Source organism: Nannospalax galili, unplaced genomic scaffold (assembly GCF_000622305.1).
Source record: "Nannospalax galili isolate Female #2095 unplaced genomic scaffold, S.galili_v1.0 scaffold159, whole genome shotgun sequence".
NCBI classification, from domain to species: domain Eukaryota; kingdom Metazoa; phylum Chordata; class Mammalia; order Rodentia; family Spalacidae; genus Nannospalax; species Nannospalax galili.
In genome coordinates, this window is record NW_008343239.1 from 1,765,310 (window position 1) to 1,786,445 (window position 21,136).

A 21,136-nucleotide genomic window follows, 5' to 3' on the forward strand; every position below is an offset into this window, starting at 1 on the left:
GGAATACATGAGACATGCATATACACATACACACACAAACACAGGGGGGGGGGGAGAGAGAGAGAGAGAGAGAGAGAGAGAGAGAGGTAAAATGACCAACTTCTAAACATTTAGTTTTTTATTGAAATTATGTGATTTTTTTTTTTTTTCATACAACATAGTTTGATGGTATTTAGATCCCCTCTCTGCACCTCCCCCAACTGCCCCATGACCAGTGTACTCTATCTGGCTTGCCTGGAACTTGCTGTTTAGACCTGGCTGGTCTTAAACATGCAGAGATTTACCTGTCTCTGCCTTCTGAGTGCTGGGGCTAAAGGCATGTGCTACCATGTCAACTTTGTGTTCTTAACCACTGAGCCATCTCTCCAGCCCCCTATAAAGACATTTTTAAATAAAAAATAATTTCAACTTTTCCTAAGCTAATAAACCCTCTAGACATCTATATAAACAAAATTAAGAAAATAAATCCTCTAAATCATAGTCACTATTGTGCTGTCTTATAAGTTGTTTTGTATCACATCCTTTTTATTTTAAACGGCACATGTGACACCTAACTATTTTACAGATTCGTGGGTTTTTGTGTTTGTTTTGGTTGGGATGGATTTTTAATTTATTTTTAAATTTTATGTATATGAATATTTTGCCTGCATGTATATAAGTGCACCTCTGTTGTACAATGTCCACAGAGGTCAGAAGAGGGCGTCAGAACTGGAACTGGTGTTGTGGATGGTTGTTAGCAGCTATGTCAGTGCTGCGAATTGAACCAGGGTCCTCTGCAAGAGCAGCCCGTGCTCTTAACCACTGAGCCAGCTCTCCAGCCCCTTAAGACTCTTTCTTCTTTGTTAAACTTTCTAGCCCCTGGTTTTGTTTTTTTGAGGCAGGATTTCATGCTATAGCCCAGGCTGGCCTTGAGCTTGCCAGTCCTTCTGCCTAAGGTTCCAGGCAAAAGCCACCATGCACAGATGTATGGTTTTGAGTCACTGTGTTTTTCTTTTGCTGGGATAGATAGAATGCAAGGCCTTGTGCATGGTGAACACACACTGTGCCACTGAGCTGCACCCCAGCTGTTGACTCTCACCTTGTCTCATTTTTACCTCCTTTTTCTTACAGGATTTTATCTTGGAACATTATAGTGAAGATAGCTATTTATATGAGGATGAAATCGCAGATCTTATGGATCTTCGGCAGGTAACTGCAGTGGTCAAGGGGAGTCAGCTCTGCTTATTGAGGCTTCGGGGGATCCCATGACTGATGCTTGTAGCTTAGAGAGTGCAGAATGCCAGGGATGGAGAGGGAGTGCCAGAATCATCCATTGCTTGCTCTACAAGACAGCCATAAAATGGGAGAGTGTTAGTGTTGGCCTTGGGGCTGGGTTCCAGGATTCCCAAATCTCTCTCTGGCCCTCTGCCACCCCTCCTAGAGTTTGTGATACATGAAGTAGGCCCCACACACCATAGAAATAGCATGAGGCACCTGCTTGCATGTGCGGGGATGGGTCCTGGGCTACATCTTCATTGGCTCATACCCATCCTTATCTTAATTTCAGGCTTGTCGGACGCCCAGCCGGGATGAGGCCGGGGTTGAATTGCTCATGACCTACTTCATCCAGCTGGGCTTTGTGGAGAGCAGGTTCTTTCCACCCACCCACCACATGGGGCTCTTGTTTACCTGGTAGGTGCTTTCCTGGGTCCCTTTTGCTGTGCTGCCTCTCATTCTGACAGCAGTATTTGTACAGCAGGCTCCAGAGGCTGTGGGGGCTGTCCATAAATTGGTGTTTGTTTATGCAAAGACCCAGGGGAGAAGGCTCCAATAGACCATGGCTTCTTGTATCCCAGAACAAATGAGCCAAAGAAAGGCTTTTTGTGTCTCTCTGTGTGTGTGTCCAGGACCCTTGGGTGGAACTAATCAGAAGTAAAATTCTTTTAAGACAGTATCTCTCTACATAGCCTAGTCTGGCCTGGATCTGTGTCTGCACCCTAAGTGCTGTGATTATAGGTGTGCACCTCCAGAAAGGGATTTTAAAACTTGCATCGGAACATTTGGATTCTTCCAGAGTTGTTATTTTAAAGATTGCTATGATTTCTTGAGCTAGGTTCTTGTTATGTAGCCCAGACTGGTCTCAAGTCTCCCGCCTCGGGCTTCAGTGTGTGCTGCAGTGACAGGCATGTACCCTCATATAATCAGGCCCATCATTTTGCTTAGAATCAAAAGCCTCATTGCCTGTGCATCTGTGAATTTTATGTGAGAAATGGGTTTTGTTCCTGTGTCTCCAGGAGTGAGATTCATTAACTAAGTAATCCCTATGCTCAGAACACGTTTGTTTTCAATAGGTATGACTCCTTCACTGGGGTTCCTGTCAGCCAGCAGAACTTGCTGTTGGAGAAGGCCAGCATCCTCTTCAATATCGGGGCACTGTACACCCAGATTGGGACCCGGTGTAACCGGCAGACACAGGCTGGCCTGGAGAGTGCCATGGATGCCTTCCAGAGAGCTGCAGGTGTGTGTCCTCCAGGGCTGTCACTATACAGTGGCACTGGGGCCCTAGCTGAAGAATTTTTTTGCTTGGATTCTCTGCAGACCCACCAAAAGACAAGGCCTCACAAGTCTGAAAGGGCCAGGCTAGGGGCTAGGGTGTGGTTCAGCAAGAGAGCTTGTGTCTAAAAATACCCCAGTGAGGGGCTGGGGACATGGCTCAGTGGTAGTTTGGCTGATATATGAATGCCCCAGTATCACACACGTGTAAGAGGTTGGGGGCGGGAAGGCCATGTAACTTCCTGGTCAGGAGACTTACTCAGCGATTGACATCATGTCATCTTAGTCCAGTATGACTCGTGTACACAGTGAGGCCTGTGGTTAATGATTAATCTTTCCAGATGAGTGGCCTCAGTGATGGCAGTGAATATTTCTGAATAGTGGGAATTCAGTAACTTGACCCAGCTTGTGAAAATGTAGCCTTTTAAATTTTCTTAGTTGTACCTATAAACAGTCCGTATCTCTGCTTATCCACAGGGAACACGTTCCAAGAAACTACAGATAGTTCTGAAACCTATGTGTACTGTTTCCCTCCCTATATGAGGAATGAGGATGTAACTCAGTGCTAGAGCACTTGCTTAGCCTGTGTAAGGCCTTGGGTCTGATCCCCCAGTACTACAAAAATTAAATAATAAATAAATAAATAAATGGAATGGGGAAAGGGAGAGGAAAGTAAGAAGAAAAACGAAAAGTTTCCATATATGTATGTATCTTTGATAGATTGGCACAGTTAAAAGATTAACAAATAACAACTAAGGAAACATGACAATGATAATGGAATAGTGTCATAAATGTTATGAATTGCTTATTTCTGGAATTTTCCATGTAATGTTATATTACAGTTTGCTGGAGGTCACTGAACCGGAAGAAAGCTCAACCTCAGATAACAGGGAATTACTGTATCACCATCTGCACCTTTATAGTTGCTTAATCCACCAAGTTTGCCAGCCTGAGGTGCTGTTTTCAGCCCTCTCAAGTGACATGTACAAGGGATACCTGGAGTTCTGTCACCTTTCAGGCATTTCCCAGATACTCCCAGCCCCTTTTTTAAGCAGTACTGGGGCTGAAACTCGGGATCTTTCACATGCTAGGTGAGAACTCTACCACTAAGCTATATGCATAGCCCTTGGCCCTTGGTTGTTTTAGACAAGGTGTCCCTGTGTATCCCAGGTTTACCTTGAGCTTGCTGTGTGACCCAGGTTGACCTTGAACGTGAGAGCCTCCTGCCTTAGTATGGATGCTGAGATTATAGGCAGCTTGTTTTTCCCATTTTAACTTTGTTACCCCCACAACTTATGCTTTTATGAATCAGATTCTGGGTCAAAGAAAAAACCAGCTTAACACCAGCCTATGGGACTGGCGTAATCAGAGCTGGTGCAGTGAGCCAGTCTGGGACAGATTAAGGTGTCCTAGGGGTCTGTCTGTATTGCTTCCCTGTAGCAGGGTCCATGTCTGGGCAATACTCAGCATGATAACAGAGGGCAGTAACAGCAGCTCAGTGCAGACCACAGTGTGACCCTCCAAGCCTCCAGCCTTATAACTTTTTTTTTCCCCCTCCCTTGAGAAAGGGTCTCACTATATAGAGCAGGATGGCCTTGAATGCATCATGTAGCCTAGGCTGACTTTGAATTTGAGGTGATCCTCTGGGTCTCAATCTCCCAAGTACTAGGATTACAGGTATATGCCACCACTCCCAGCTCCAGCCTAACATTTTTTTCCCCTCTGTGCTGATCATCTCCTCTTCTTGCATGAACCTGCTGGAAACATTGCCCTGTAAACCTAAGATGTACCACAGAGCTTTGCCATTTTGACCCATGGTAGAGTATCTTATGTTAAAATGCTTGGTCCCATTGGGGTGAAATGATGAAATGGTAGGCTACGATTCTTTTTGTAGATGCCTCTTTTTCTTCTGAGGAACTTATTTTATTTGTTGTAGGCAAGGTCTTCCTAATATTTAGCCAAGGCTGGCCTTGAACTCTGTCTCCCCAGTGCTAGGATTACAGGTTTGTGCCTCTGTGTCTGGCTTGTGAGGACTATTAGGGCAGGCACACTTTGTGACCTGCCTCCAAGGCTTCAGAGATACACACAGAGAAGCTTGGGAACGGGATCCCGGAAGGGAGGAGAAGGGGAGCAAACAGCCTCCAGCAGATGCAATCCCTCTTTGGGGCAGCGAAACCAGTGGAACCAGCTGGATGGGATGCATGTGGAGAGTCCATTGAACTCAGGTTGACTGTCAGTCAGTGCTCCTGACAGTTATCTTTTGAAAGTATCAGAAAGTCAGTTGAGGGTGACAGTGTGGCACATCCATTACAGGGGTCTGGGTGGTTCTTTCCCAAGCTCCCCAGGAAAAGCCCTGCACTTCTGAATGCCTAGGTCTCATGGGCGAGCGTGGGCCCCGGTGCCCCTCACCCACTTGCCTGCTTTCTGTTTTCTTCTGTCACATGCCCAGTCCTGGGTGGGATTTCCACCCCGGGCATAGAACAGAGAAGCTGGCTTCCTTGCTCCACACACCTGTAAGTCCTAGATGAGAATCCAATTTTTAAAAATTGTGATAAGGCATGGAATTGTCATAAAATGCAGTGTCTTAACCACTTCTTACTGCGGTAAATACTCATGAGTAAAATTAGCATGTTAACTATTTTTAAGCACATAGCTGAGTGGCATTGAGTACCTTGTGTGCCTCTCACCACCATCCAGCTCCAGAATGTGTTCATTCAGATTGGAACTGGCCTATTTTATTGAGACTACAGCCCAGGCTGGCCTTAAATTGCCTCCCCCTCACAAGTGCTGGTTTTGCAGGCATATGCCACTACATCTGGTATCTCTGTGCCTATTAAACAATAACTCCTTTTCCTCCTTCCTGCAGCTCTTAGTGACCTCTGCTCTACTTTGTGCCTCTGAGTTGGCCTATTCCAGGAACCTCACTAAATGGAATCGTGTGATATTTGTTACTGTACGGCTGGCTTATTGTGCTCAAGAGAATGTCTTCATTCACGTTGTTGTGTATTACCAGTTTCATTCCTTTTTTTTGCTTGTGGTGCTGGGGACTGATCTTGGGGCCTTGTGCATACTAAGCATATATTCTACCACTGAACTATACCTCCAGCTCATCGTTGCTTTTTAATATTCCACTGTGTGTATGGGCCACATTTTGTTCACCTATTAACCCATCAGTGGGCTTTGGGAGTGTTTCTGCCTATTGGCTATTGTGATTAGTGCTGCTGTGGGGTGTACAGGTAGTGATTAAGTTCTTTGTTCAATTATTTGGTCCTATCCTTACAGGAGTGGGATTGGCTAAATAATTAGAAATCGAAAGTCAGATTTTTTTAGTTGTTTGTTTAAGATAGTCTTGCTACATATATAGCTCAGGATGACTTTGAACTTTCCACACCCCTACCTTAGCCTCCCTGGTGCTGGAATTACTGGTGTGTACCACCATACCAGGCAAAATGTATGTGTGCATATATGTTACATAAATGTGTTTATAATACACATTAGATAGGTAGTGTTCTGGTTTGTTCTCTTCATTGCTGTTACAAAATACTCTGACCACTACCAACTTGGGGAGGAAAGGGTTTATTCAGTTTACATCTCCCAAGTCACCACAGTTCATCTGGGAGCCCAAGGTAGGAACTCAGGGCAGGAACCTGGAGTCAGGAGCTAGAGCACAGGCCATGGAGGAACGCTGCTTACTGGCTTGCTCCCCTGGCCCCTGCTCAGCCTGCTTTCTTATGCTACATAGGTCCGCCTGCCCAGGGGTGGCACCACCCACAGTGGGCTGGGCCCTCCCACATCACTCATCAAGAAGATGCCCCTCAGACATGGCCACAGGCCAGTCCAATAGAGGCAATTCCCCAATTGAGGCTCCCTCAACCCAGGTGTATCAAGTTGACACTAAAGCTATCCCGCACAGGTAGGTAGGTAGATGCATTCATAGATGGATACATACATAGATGCATAGATAGATGCATGATTAATTGCTAGATTGATATATTTGTTTATTTAGGTATATTTGGGGGCTTGTACTCAGAGGTTTGTGTGTGCTATGCAAATGCTCCACTGCTGAGCTACACCCCAGCCCTGTTTTATTTTCTTGCTCTATCCTTCTCTACAAAAGCATGATGACATGAGCATTGTCTCCTACTAATAAACAAAAACATTACAATTTTAGGGGTTTTAAACTACCTGAAAGAGACATTCACTCATACTCCAAGTTATGACATGAGCCCCGCCATGCTCAGTGTGTTGGTCAAAATGATGCTCGCCCAAGCCCAAGAAAGTGTATTTGAGAAAATCTGCCTTCCTGGGATCCGGAATGAGTTCTTCATGCTGGTGAAGGTGGCTCAGGAGGCCGCCAAGGTAAGGCTTCCTTGTTCCTGTGAGTCCCTAGGGTGCGGGTGCCTGGGAGCAGCAGGGGGTTCCCATGGCAGCAGCTTTGCCCCACAGCCTGGGCAGCATGCCTGACCCGGCAGAGGCTGCTGGCATGTGTTTGCTTGGCGAGAACCGGTGTTTCAGAGACGGATCATTGATTCCATCTGCAGCTCGGCCCAAAAAGCAGCATAATGACAGTTGCCTGATCCCTCTGTTAACTCTGATGCTGACAGCACAAGGACTTGCTTGGCCATGTGCCCACATTCTGGAGCAGTCTCCAGCAGGGGCTCCAGCTTAGAAGAAAGGCCTCTTTCTCTACAGCTAGGCTACAGAGGGGCCTTGTGCTGAGCCCTCTTTGCCCATGTCCCTTCTGTTTCAGGTGGCAGAAGCCTACCGGCAGCTGCACGCAGCCATGAGCCAGGCACCCGTGAAAGAGAACATTCCCTACTCATGGGCCAGTGTGGCCTGCATCAAGGCCCACCACTATGGGGCCCTAGCCCACTACTTTGCTGCTATCCTCCTCATCGACCACCAGTGTAAGTCCTGGGCTCAGGGCTGTTGGCCTGCTGTCTGGGGGGCGGGGAGGATTCTGACGTGAGGAGGATCTGTCTTCCTGTCTTAGATATGTGCCCACCCCCAAAGCACCCATTGACTCAAGTGACTCTCGAACTAGCTTGTGGGAGATAGGGGTTGCCTACTTCTGTAGGAGTGGAGGGGGCAGTTTAATTCTGTCTAGGATCAAGCAGATGATTTTTCAACTAAAACCTAGAATCTAAGAGGTGTCCCAAACTTAGTCGTCTTGACAAGTAGCATTTAAGGTAGGATTTTCATTTTTTCTTTTTCAATTTTTAGCTGCGGGTAGAACTCAGGACCTTATTGGGATAATATTTAATTATCATTTATTTTTATTTAGAGACAAGTGTCTCACTAATGTAGCTCAGGCTGGTCTTAAACTCAAGATCTTTCTTCCTTAGTCTCCTGAGTGCTGGGATTATAAGTGTGTGTCACCATACCCAGTTTCAGAGAGTGATTTTGTTTGTTTTGTTTTTTGAGACTAAGTATCATAAAGTCCAGATTTGCCTTAGACTCCTGATCTTTTCTCAACCTCCCCAGATGCTGGGTGTATGCCAGCTAAGGCAGTTTTTATTAAAAAAATAGTTTTATTTAAATTTTTTATTGCATTTTATTTAGTGTGTTTGTGTATGCGTGCGTGTGTGCGTGTGTGTGTGTGTGTGTGTGTGTGTGTGTGTGTGTGTATGCATGTGTGTGTGTAAGTCAGAGGACAGCTTGCAGGAGTCTGTTCTCTCATGTGGGTCCCAGGATCTATACCTAGGACATCAGGCTTGGTAGTAGTCATCTTTCTTGGCTGAGCCATCTCGCCAGCCCATAAAGGTGATACTTTAAATGAATCAAAATTAATGCATAAAAACTCTGCTGTTAAAGTTTTAAATCAAAACAGGGATCACAGCAAAAATCTGTGTTGAGCTGAATTAGAACCTTATTTTTAAAAAAGTTTGACATTTTGTTTACTGTGGGCCTTTCTTTTATTTTTTTCCCTTTTGTTTGAGATAACTCTTGGCTTGCTGGCTTTGGGCCCACAGTCCTCCTGCCTTGGCCTTCTGGGTGCAGTCTATGAGCCACCATATTCTACTTTTTGCATTAATTTTGAGATTTTAGAAATTGTGGGGCCAGGATATAGTCCCATCTCAAGCACCACACATAGAAAATTAGCATTAAACATCACACTGGCTGGAGATAAGCTAGTTGGTAGTCACTTGCCTAGCTTGCAGGAAGCCCTGGGTTCAGTCCATGCTATTGAATAAACCGGATGTGGTAGTGCATGCCTGTGTTCCCAGCTCCTGAAAGGCAGCAGGAGGATCAGAAGTTCAAGGTTAACCTCTGGCCTCCTTAGTGAGTTCTAGGCCTCACCTGAGCTACCAAAGACCCTGTCTCCAAAACAACAAAAAGACTGTTCTAGGGTGGGTGATACTGAGTGCAGGGAGTACTTATCTTAGGCTGGGATAGGTACGGAGGCCCCCAGGATGTACTCAGATGTGGCAGCCACAGGGTCAGAGCTGTGCTGGAAGATTCCCTGCGGTGGTCATCTAGGGGTAGTCAGGAAGGGCAACTCAAGGCCAAAGTCCAGGACTTGATGGTGTCACAGTTCAAATAGAATTGTCTGTGTGGGTCTGAGGCACCTGCTCCAGAGTGCGAGAATTTAACCCGCAGCTGTCCTTGCAGTAAAGCCAGGTGTAGACGTGGATCACCAGGAGAAGTGCCTGTCGGAGCTCTACGACGACCACATGCCGGATGGGATGACGCCCCTGGACACACTGAAGAGTGATCAGCAGCGAGGGCAGCTGGGTGCGTGTTCCTCTCCTGTGACTAGGACCTGCTTGCTCCTGCCCCAGCCACGCCTGCTCACATAATAGCCCCAAGATGGGTTTTTTGGGGAGGGCTTGGGAGAGTAGGCCACCAGAGTCAAGGCTGCTCTGTTTTGTGAGATCTTTTGGCCAGCCTTAGCATCCATCAGGGCTTCTAGATCTGTGTTCTCCAGGCTTTGTAAGTGGCCAAGCTTCCCATCAAAGCACCAGGTCCTTGACTACCTCCCAACGGACACACAGTAGCTGTCCACAGATGGTAATGTCACACTATCATTGGTTTTCTTTTAATTTATTCATTCAGTTTTGAGACAACATCTATCTGTGTAGCACAGGCTGACCTCAGACTAGCAATGATCTCCTGCCTCGGGCTCCTGAGTGCTCTCTCCCCTCTCTCTCTTCCTCCTTTTCTGGCTTTCATGGTATTGAGAATTGAACCCAGGGCCTTATACATGCTGTATAAGTGCTACACCCCTGAGCCCCAGCCCCAGCCTTTTATATAATTTTCATTTTGCGACAGGTTCTGGGTAGGCTGTCCAAGCTCTGTAGCCCAGGCAGACCTTGAAACTTGCCATCCTCCTGCCTCAGCCTCCTGAGTGCTGTTATGTATCACCGTGCCTGGCGTCCATTGTTGATTTTCTTATGCTTCATCAAGAGTAAGTGAGGGTAGAAATGGGGTGTCCTGGTGTGGTCTCTGCCATGTTTCAGTGTGACCATCTTTTCCCATGAGCTGCCCCATCTTGGCGATGGCAGCTCTGCCTCTGGGGTGCTTTGGCTAAAGCCCCGGGCCTTACTAGGCGGTCTTGTCTGCCTTTCTCATTTCACATTTGTTCAGTAAATCCCATGGGCTCTACCTGATCTCTTCTCATCCTCCACCTTGGCTGAAGCCACACATCAACACAGCTTACTTAACAGACACTGACTTGATAATCATCACCCAGCCCCATGGATAGTTGCTGGGGTCCCTGTTTTCATAGCTGGCCTCTGTTTCCTTCTGTTCTTGCAGAGCCTTGTCAATGGAGTCCTCTCCACCTACCCTGCTATGTTCCTATCCGGCCTTCCAGATCACTGTGATTTATATGGTCAGGTGTGAACTGGCCCTTGCTCTTCTGACTTTGTTCTCTGCCTTTTCTCTTTCCTTCCTTCCATTTTTAACCCAGTCCCACTGTCCTTGAAGCCCTGAGTATGTTCCTGCCCCAGGGCCTTTGCATTTGTTCCTTCTTTCAGGGACATTGTCATATCCTTATGGCTCCTACTTTGCATCCTTCAGAACTCTGCTCAATAGTTACCTTATCAGGGACTGGAGATGTAGTTCAGTTGGTAAAGTGCTTGCCTAGTCTGGAACCTTCATTGGATCCCCAACACCAGCATAAACCAGTAATCCTGGTACTAGGGAAGGTGGAGGCAGGAAGATCAAAAGTTCAAAGGCAGGCTGGAGAGATGGCTTAGCAATTAAGAGCACTGACTGCTCTTGCAAAGGACCCAGATTTGTTTCCCAGCACCTACATGGTGGCTATGAACTGTCCTTAACTCCAGTTCCAGGGGATCTAACACCTGACCTCTGTGGGTGCACTTACATACATGCAGGCAATAAATTCATACACATAGAATAAAAGTAATTAAAAAAAAAAAGTTCAAAGTCATCCTTGGTTACATAGCAAACTTGAGGCCAGACTGGGCAACACAAGAGCTGGTCTCCAAGATGGATGGATGGATGGGTGGGTGGATGGATGGATGGATGGGTGGATGGGTGGGTAGATGAATGGATGGATGGATGGATAGTGGGTGGATGGGTGGATGAATGGATGGATGGGTAGATAATAAAAGTCACTTCATCAAACACACACTAAAAACAGAAAAAGAATTTTTTAAAAAGTTAGAAAGCCTTCCTTGGTCTGGGGAGATGGTTCCGTGGATAAAAACACATAAGCCTGAGGACTAGAATTCAAATCCCTGGCACTTATGTAAATGCTACCTGGGTATGGCAGCCTGCCTGTGATCTCAGCTCACAGGAAGTGGTGGAGGCAGGAGATCCCTGAAGCAGGCTGGCCAGCTAGACTAACTGAATCAGTGAGCTCTGGGTTCCGTGAGAGGCCCTGCCTCAATGTAGAAGGCAGAGAGCAACTGAGGATGCCCAACATTAACCTCTGACTTCCACACCCATGTGCATCTGTACCCACATGTACATACACATACATGTTCCCACACATGTGAATACATACATGCATACCACATGCAAATAAACCTACAAAAATGTTTCTAACTGGCTGTGGTGCTGGGCATGCTTGTCATACTCAGCACTCAGGTGGCCAAGGCAGGCAGATCATGAGTTCGAGGTTAGCCTGGGCTATATAGCAAGACCTTGTCTCAAAACAAGCCTTCTCGAATTACTCATTGTAGACAATCGGCTCCCATTTCTAGTCTTTTGCCATGCACGTCTCTCCTGCTCTGTGTTTCTCCATAACCTCATTGCAGATGATCTATTCTGCATTTTCTTGTTTCCTGGCTACCTGTCTTCAGCTTGTACTTATAACTCCAGGGAGGCATGAGTGTTTTGTCCATTGCTTTATCTGTAGCACCAAGAACATTCAGTGAATGTTTGTTGAGTGAATATTTAATAGACATAGGTGAGCACAGTTACCCATGCATCTCAGAGGGGCCTCTGCTTCCAGGTAGCTCCTTTAGAAAAAGAAGTCCACACTCTGGGGCTAACCCTGGAATCCTCTAGTGCTCTAGTATATTCATGTGCCACATGGGTGGTGGATTTTACCTGCAGGCAAAGGCCATCTGCACCGAGCCATTGGCCACCATGAGGAGTCGCTGAGGGAGGCCAGCCTTTGCAAGAAGCTGCGTGACATTCAAGTGCTCCGGGACGTGCTGTCTGCTGCACAGCAGCGCACTCAGCTCAAGTATGCCCAGCACCAAGCGGATGATGATCTTCTGAACTTGATTGATGCTCCAGATGTTCTTCGTGAGTGGTGGGGACTGTGGGCTGGCTACATGGTACCTGTGCAGTGTGTAGTGTGCTCTGTGTGTATGTGTGTGATGCCACAGATACAAAATCTATATTTATTTGGCCATTGGGTAGGGGTCACACAAGACCTAGCTGCCAGGTGTCTGGCACTGATAGGACTGTATCCTGGAGAGGCTAGTGCTACTCTTGATTGTGGTAGTCCATGTCTGTAATTCCTGCCCTGAGGAGGTTGAAGCAGGATGATGGCCATGAGTTTGAGGCTGGCCTCAGCTATAGCCTGAGCTCAAAGCTAGCCTGGGTTGCATAGGAAAAACCTTGCTTCATCCAAGTGGGGAAATGCTGCTCTTGCCCTGGCTTTTCCAACTTCTCACATCCAGCTTGGAGCCCCTCTGCCTGAGCGGCCCTGTAGTCCCTGCCTCCACTCCTGCACCTTTCTTTGTGTTAGAGTGTCCGCTGTTCCCGACTTGTTCTGCTCTCTGGAGCCTGTGTCTCTCTGCTGACTGTTCTTGCCTAGCCCGCCTTCTCTTGGCCTTTTCTCGGGTCTGTTCTCTCTGTGTTGGCTTGTGTAAAACCTTTCACATGTTTCAGCCGTCTCTCTAGCCAGAGACGCCTGGAGCTCTGAGCCCTGCAGCTTCCTCTGCTGGGCTGCAATGGCTGCCTTGCTTCTGGTTCCTAGCTTGAAAGCCGGTGTGTGCGGTTTCTTCTTCTGGACTTGCTCTTTCTCCCCTTGCTCCATCTTTTGTGCCCACCTTCATTTCTAAGCATCCCCCAGGTGCTGCCCACTGCTGTGTTCAGGATGTTCAGGTGACCTGGACAGCTGTTGCTGCACTTGGAGAGTGATAGTCATGTTTCTTGATAGGGTAGCTTTACAGTGAGGAACAGCTAGGATTTTTCTAGAAATTAGAGGTAGGTGATGGACGGTGGCCCATTTGAGTCCATACCCTCCTGAGGAGGTAGAGAAAAAACCAACCAAGCCTGGATTTGGTGGAACCTGTGCAGTATTCCTCCCTCCAGAGTATGGAGCAGGCCCCTCTGGATGGAGAAGGTCTTATGACCCACTATCAGGCAAGGATAGGTCAGAGATTTTCTTTGTGGCCTCATCCTAGACAGAAAGATTAGAGCTTTTATGATTGCCTCTGGGAAAAGAAGTTTTAGTTTCTATAGCCTGACCCAGGGAGGGATCCTTGAGCCAGGAACTCTGAATGAAAGCAAAAAGCTGTATATTATGGGTTGGAAGGAGGGCTGGAGACGTGGCTCAGTGGTTAAGAGCACATACTGCCAACACTTGGGAGGCAGAGGCAGGCAGATCTTTGTGAGTTTGAGGCCAGACTGGTCTACCTAGCAAGTACCAGGCCAGCTGGGGCTACAGGGAGACCCCGTCTCAAAAAGACACACACACAAAAATTTAGTAATTTATTTCTACTTTATATGTATGAGTGTTTTGCCTACACATATGTAAGTGTACTATGTACATGCAATGGCCACAGAGGCCACAAGCTGGGTGTCAGATCCCCTGGAACTGGAGTTACAGATGGTTGTTGGCTGCTATGTGGATGCTGGGAACCGAACTCATGTCCTCTACAAGAACAGTTAGTGCTTTTAACCTCTGAGCCCTCTCTCCAGCCCTTTGAGTACATACTGCTTTTGCAGAGGACACAAGTCCTAGCACCCATGTTGGGCTGCTCACAACTGCCTGTAGCACCAGCTCCAGGAGGATCCTATACCTCTGGTCTCTGAGGGCACCTGCACCCACATGCATAGACATATGCACATACACATAATTAAAAAATAAAAGAAATATGTGTCATGGTCTCTTAACCCCTCAACTCTCCCCCCATTACACCTCTGGCCTTCATCTCTGCAGCTCCCTCAAGACAGGAGACAGAACCTGCTCAAGTTGGAATTCTGGGCTCTTCTCTATCAGTGTTAGTGTGTGAGGTCTGTCAGACACGACAGTTATCTCCATCTCCATACATTCTCTGACACTGAATGTAGTGCTAATACCTGTGTTAAAGATGAGGAAGTAGGCTGGCAGAGTGCTTTAGACTACCAGTGAGCGGCTGGGGGTGTGGGTCAGTGGTAGAGCACCTGCCTAGGATCCCCCAGTGAGGGGCTGGGGGCTTGGCTCAGTGGTAGAGCACCTGCCTAGAATCCACTAGTGAGAGGTTGCAGGCCTAGCTCTATGCACTTGCCTAGCATGTGTAAGACCCTGGGTTTGGTCCCCACCACTGCAAAAATAGACATAAAGGCTTAGGGATCCAAGTTCTTGTCCCAGGTGACCACACAGGTGGAAGTGAGAGAGGCTGTCATGGATTTTCCTCTGAAATTCTAGTCACCTTGAGCCGGGAGGTAGAGACTTAAACTCCACAGAGGAAGACCTATAACTCAGGAGGTAGCCTGGGCAAAGCATTTGCCCCCCTGTGAAGTCCTCACATCACATATCAAAGGTGGAAGCAGGAAGCACATGGCTGTCCTGAGCGTGAGAGAACTAATGCTCGCTGTGCACTGAAAACACATGTGTCTTCTCAGAAGGGCTTCTGAGGCCAGATGGAAGTCCACAAGACTATGAACATGCTCCTTGGAGGTGGGGCTGTGTCTGGCGTTTCCTGTCCTAGCTTTAAATGATTTATAGTTTATAGGAGGCACAGTGAAAGGCACAGTCACCCTGTGCTGGGATCCATCTCCCGTATAATTGCTTCAACCAAGCAGGGAGAGACATGGTTAGTCTGTCTAGAGAGAAGCCCGGAGACCTGAATTTTCAAGGATCACTTTCCATTACCCACACATTTATTCTGTAATTTGTGATCTTTTCTAGCAAAAACTGAGCAAGAGGTTGAAATAATATTACCCCAGTTCTCCAAGGTTACGGTAACGGACTTCTTCCAGAAGCTGGTATGTTGACCAAGTACTTATTTATTTCATAAATTATCTGGAGGCATAGCTTTTAACTCTTTTCTAAAAATTAATCTGTGAAAAGTCTTAAGTCTTCATCCATCTGAACTACTATAACAAAATACCATAAACTAGGCAGCTTATAATTAGCAGAAATTTGTCTCCTGGTCTGGTAGCTAGGAAGCCAAAGGTTAAAGCCCAAGGTGATTGAGGGTGTGGTGAAGGACTGCTTTCTGGTTCACATGTGATACTTTCTTACTGTCCATAAATGGCTAAAGAGCCAAATGAGCTCCCTTGGGCTTCCTTATAAGGGCAGTCATTCCAATAATGGAGTTCAACATCTCTTGAAAAGCCTCCACTTGCTAATAATCACATTGGTGGTTTGGTTTCAGCATGCAAATTTTGGCTATAGTATGTATAAAATGTTGACTTTTAGATATTTTAGAGTTTTTTTTTATATCACAGGTTTATTTATTTTAAATATTATTTTTGTTTTATGTGTATGAGTGTATTGCCTGTATGTATGTGAGAGTACCCGTGTCGTGCAATGCTGCGGAGGTCAGAAGAGGGCGTCGGATCCCCTTGGAACTGGAGTTAAGGACGGTTTGTAACTGCCATGTGGGTGCTGGGAATCGAACCAGGGTTCTCTGCAAGAGCAGCCAGTGCTCTTAACCACTGGGCCATCTCTCCTGTTCCAGGTTTCATTTATTTGTTTCTGGTTTAGTTTTGTTTTGTTTTTTGTCTTTTTATCTTTTTGAGACAGGGTCTCCCTGTAGCCCCAGCTGGCCTGGAACTCACAATGTAGACCAGGCTGGCCTTGAACTCACAGAGATCTGCCTGTCTCTGCCTCCCAGAGTGCTGGGATTAAAGGTGTGTGCTACCATGCCCAGCTTGGTTTTATTTATTTGTGCATTATTTATACATTTATTTACTTATGCATATGGTACCGTGGGTTGAATCCAGGGTTTCATGTATGCTAGGCAAGCACTCTACCATTAAGCTGTATCCCAAGCCCCTGTAGATTTTATTGAAGATAATTTATCATTTCTAGATCTGGTGTATAGCTTAGTGATAGAGTACTTGCCTAGCCTGTGCAAGGCCCTGAGTTCAATCCCTTGGAGAAGTGGGGGTGGGAGATAGATTTCTGAAAGACAATTTTATTTGAAATACACTGGCTATGTTAGGAAGATGGTAGCTGTTGTTTACGTATGATTAAGGTTGCACACATTGCTCCTATTGCATCATTAGCCTTTGAACAAGGCAGCAGGAGGTCTTCAGAGGTGACAGACTACATTCCCTTTAGTTTTCAGATATCCGATTCAGAGCCAGGCACAGTGGAGCTGCTTGGACTGAGGCAGGGGCATTCCTTAAATCCAGATGTTTGAGTCCAGCCTGGGCAGTATGTTGACTCAGCCTCCAACCCCCCCACACCTTATGATTCTCTCTTCCTAAGGGTCCTCTGTCTGTGTTTTCGGCCAACAAGAGATGGACACCTCCTCGAAGCGTTCAGTTCACAGTGGAGGAAGGAGACCTGGGATTTACCTTGCGAGGGAATACTCCGGTCCAAGTGCACTTCCTGGATCCTTACTGCTCTGCTGCAGTAAGCCTGCACTTTCTAATTGGGGAATGACCCACAGGGAGCTTAACCCAAGTTGGGCTGGGAAGAGTCGTAGCCACAGCTTGGACACATGAGCTTGAATGATGGATTTGGGGTTCAGCCATGTCAAAGGCCTGAGTAAATGAAAGGCCTCCTGGATGTTCCATGCTTCAAAAGAAAAGAATGAGCCGGGCATGGTGGCTCACGCCTGTAGTCCCAGCACTTGGGAGGCAGAGGCAGGTGGATCTCTGTGAGTTCAAGGCCAGCCTGGTCTGCATCGTGAGGTCCAGGCCAGCTGGGGCTACAGGGAGACCCTGTTTCAAAAAGATCCCCCCCCAAAAAAGAAAAGAATGAATTTTTTGCTTTCTCATAGTGAAATTTATGCAAATAGAGGGCTGGGGATACAGCTCAGTCTTAAAGCACTTGACCAGCATATGCAAGGTTCTAGGTTTTATCAGAACACACACACACACACACACACACACACACACACACATGCACCCCAAAAAAATCAAAAGCCAAAAAAAACCCCAGATGTCTACAATTGATTACTTTGTGAACCTGGGGACACATTTTGGGATTAAAACCTGACCTTTATTTAAACCATTCTTTTTAGCTTGCAGGAGCCAAAGAAGGAGATTATATTGTTTCCATTCAAGGTCTGGACTGTAAGTGGCTGACAGTGAGTGAGGTTATGAAACTGCTGAAGAATCAAAAGCCAAAAAAAACCCCAGATGTCTACAATTGATTACTTTGTGAACCTGGGGACACATTTTGGGATTAAAACCTGACCTTTATTTAAACCATTCTTTTTAGCTTGCAGGAGCCAAAGAAGGAGATTATATTGTTTCCATTCAAGGTCTGGACTGTAAGTGGCTGACAGTGAGTGAGGTTATGAAACTGCTGAAGAGCTTTGGTGGGGACGAGGTTGAGATGAAGGTTGTGAGCCTCCTGGATACCACCTCGTCCATGGTGAGTGCAAACAGCCCTGGCAGTAAATAGGGGTGGAGGGAGGTCAGTGAGAGTTTGGCCTTGGAGTTCTCTGTCTCCCACCTGTGTAACATGGCAAGAACAGCTGAAGTCACACTATGAGCTCTCTTCTGTTTATGGTCCTGGGGTGCACTTGCCTTGGCTCAAAGAGATCATTTGAAAACTTAATTTCTAACATTCATCAGTTCATTAATTTTTTGGATTAAATTCTGTTTAATTACAGAAGTAATATAATAAAAATGCTCAGATAAAGCTGGGTGTGGTGCATGCTTGTAATCCTATCACTTGGAAGGTTGAGGAGGGAGGACTGAATTCCAGGCCAGCCTGGAATACATTGTGAGACCCTGTGTCGAATGAATGAATGAATGAATGAATGGTTTATACATTACAAAAGGCTCAGGATCAGATGTCAGAGTTCTCCCCACTTCACAGACCATGATGGTTATTTCCTATGAGATCTTGGGAAGTGTTTGATGATTCTGCAAGTTCATATGTGAGTTATATCCTTTGAGTAGGGAGAGATGTACCAAAGAGTCTCTTCTTTGCTTTGCTGCACATGGCAATGTACCTTAGACAGTTCCCCTGTAACAACCTTCATTCACAATACTTCGAGCCCAAGGTTATGTGTCTGTGTTAGTCAGTTTTTCATTACTGTAACAAGAGACCTGAGATAAGATAGACTACTTAAAAAAAGTGGTTTAGGGCTTGGAACTACAGCTTAGCGGTTAAGAGCACTGGCTGCTTCTGCAGAGGACTGGGGTTCAGTTCCCAGCACCCACATGGCAACTAACAACCATCCCTATATGTAGTTCCAAGGGGTCCAGGGATCCAACACCCTCTTCTGTCCTTTGTGGGCATCGCACAACATGGGTACTCTTATATACATGCAAGAAAAACACACATAAACATCATATAAAAATAACACAATTTGGAGGCTTAAAAATCCAGATTGGGTGGTCCAATTGGATTGGAGATCACATTGTAGAACAGGAAGCCAGAGCCACCAGTTGCACAAGACTCCCTTGTAGGCACATCCACAGTTGACCTAAGTATCCACTTCTTTTTTTTTTGGTCTTTTTGAGACAGGATCTCCCTGTAGCCCCAGCTGTCCTGGAACTCACTATGTAGACCAGGCTGGCCTTGAACTCACAGAGATCCACCTGCCTCTATGTCCCAAGTGCTGGGATTAAAGGCATGCACCACCATGCCCAGCTAGGACCCACTTCTTAAAGGTGCCACCTCCAATATTGCCACACTGAGGCTCCAGCTCTCAGCATATGAACCTTTGAGAACAAACCACATCGCAACCAGAGTGCACACTCAAGTGTGGAGTACCATTCCCCAGGAAGCCTGCTCAAAAACAGAAGCAAAGCATGATTTTTGATACTCATGATAAAGAAGACAGCACATAACATGGTCCAGTGTCTGGAGATGGACACAGGCTCGTAGACAGAGCTGGTACAAATGACGAGAAGGAAGGAGTCATTGAACAGACACAAGAACATGCTGAGCAGGGCACCAAGAGGGGCACAGACCCTGCCAGAGGACACAAAGGAGACCTTTCAGAGCCTGTGCTGTGACAAGGGCCAGGACTGCAGGAAGCGATGAGGGAGGGAGGGAGGGAGGGAGGGAGGGCCTGTTGGCAGTGGTGGGAGGTTAGAAGGTGTTCAGTCTTTATGGAAGGGTGATGACGTAGTGTGGTGTTTGTTTTAGAAGGGTGTCTGCTGCTTGGAGGCCAGCCACAGAAAAGTGGCCAGCAGTCAGTGGTGTAGACTTTGTTTATGTGTGTCTGTATGTGGTGTATGTACATGTGCGTGAATGTAGAGGCCAGAGGACAATGTTGGGTTGTCTTCTATCACTCTTCACCGCAGTTTCTGAGGCAGGTGTCTCAGTGAACCTGAAGCTCAGCAGTTGGCTGACTGACTGGCTAGTAGGATCTACCTGTCTCCTCTCTGCCCCAGCACTGGGGTTACAGACACATGCTGTCAAGCCCTGCTTTTATTTGGGTGCTGGGGATCCAAACTGAGTTCCCTCTGCTTGTGTGGCAGGCACTTTACTGACTGAGCCATCTCCCCAGCTCCAAGGATGGCAGTGGAGAGAGAGGTGGTTGTACCCAGGATACAGTTTGGAGGTAGAGCTAGTGGACCATCTGTGTAAAGATAGTGAGCAGGGGGAAATAATTCAGTTTTCAGCTTAAACAGCTGCACAGGCAGTCACTTTTTTAAAATAATGATCTGGAATTCAGAGCAAGGGAGGTGGAAGAGAGAAAACAAAGCTCTGTTTTATATATTTCAGGAGACATTGATCATCTAAATGGTAATACAAAGGCAGCAATTAAGTGTTCCTCTAGAAAAAGTCAGAATTAGGGTTTCACTGTAGGGTCTCACTGTGTAGCCCCATCTGGCCTGGAACTTGATACATAAACTAGCCTGGCCTCGAACTCACAGAGATCCATCTGCCTCTGCCTTCCAAGTGCTGGGATTAAAGGATTAAAGGCCATGGGGGTTTTTTTGTTTGTTTTTGAGACAGGTTGTCACTATGTAGCTCAGGCTGGCCTTGAACTTGGGATCTTCCTGCTTCAGTCTCCACGGTTCTGGGATTAAGGTACCAGTCTAGAAATTAACATTCACCAGTCATCTGCATGGAGTATTTAAAGCTGTGAGACTAGGGACTGGAAAGAAGGCTCAGCAGTTAAGAGCACATACTGCATTTGCAGAGGACTTGAGTTTGGTTCCCAGCATCCACATCAGGCAGCTCATAACTGCTTGTAACTCCAGTTCCCGGGAATCCAACACTCTCTTCTGGCCTCAGTGGTACACATGAACTCATGCAGGCATACACACATACACATAAATAAACTGTACTAAGTTGCTGGGCTTGGTGGCCCACACTTTTAATCCCAGCACTAGGGAGGCCAGACTGAAGCTATTTAGGAGAGGTTAACTTTTGGCGCATGGTTTTAGGGGACATAGTTCATCATGGTGAGGAAAGTGTGGCAGCTAAGGCCAAGCCATCTAGCCTTACATCTTAGCAGACTGGAAGCAGAAATCATCTTCAAGGCTTACCCCCAGTGACCCATTTCTGCTATCTAGGCCACAATCCCAAAGTTTTCACAACCTCCCCACACAGTGACAGAGCCAGTGTTGGAAACAGTGATGCAGCTCAGCTAAAAGAAGGGGGGAGGAGGAGGAGGAGGAGGAGGAGGAGGAAGAGGAGGAAGAGGAGGTTTTATAGGGGCTTGGGGAGATTCAGTAGCAGTTCATAGGCCTTCATGGTCAGCACACCATGTGTATAAATCCTGCCCTCTGTTCCTCTCTTCCAAATTCCAAAGGGGCAGGTCAATGAGAATCCCAGCACCCACACGGCAGCTAACAACTGTCTGTAACTCCAGTCCCGGGG

General features: G+C 46.7%; 1 protein-coding gene across 1 annotated transcript in view; it reads left to right on the forward strand.

Moving 5' to 3' along the window:
* Positions 1-21,136, forward strand: part of Rhpn2 (rhophilin Rho GTPase binding protein 2) — a 68,914-nt gene that overhangs the window by 42,185 nt on the left and 5,593 nt on the right. Inside the window, exons 5-14 of the mRNA XM_008839461.2 lie at positions 1,111-1,188; positions 1,547-1,671; positions 2,331-2,497; positions 6,704-6,891; positions 7,283-7,439; positions 9,145-9,267; positions 12,061-12,255; positions 15,074-15,150; positions 16,604-16,750; positions 17,564-17,719. Of these exons, the coding sequence (XP_008837683.1) occupies positions 1,111-1,188; positions 1,547-1,671; positions 2,331-2,497; positions 6,704-6,891; positions 7,283-7,439; positions 9,145-9,267; positions 12,061-12,255; positions 15,074-15,150; positions 16,604-16,750; positions 17,564-17,719 (1,413 nt within the window). The remainder of the gene's footprint in view (positions 1-1,110; positions 1,189-1,546; positions 1,672-2,330; positions 2,498-6,703; positions 6,892-7,282; positions 7,440-9,144; positions 9,268-12,060; positions 12,256-15,073; positions 15,151-16,603; positions 16,751-17,563; positions 17,720-21,136) is intronic.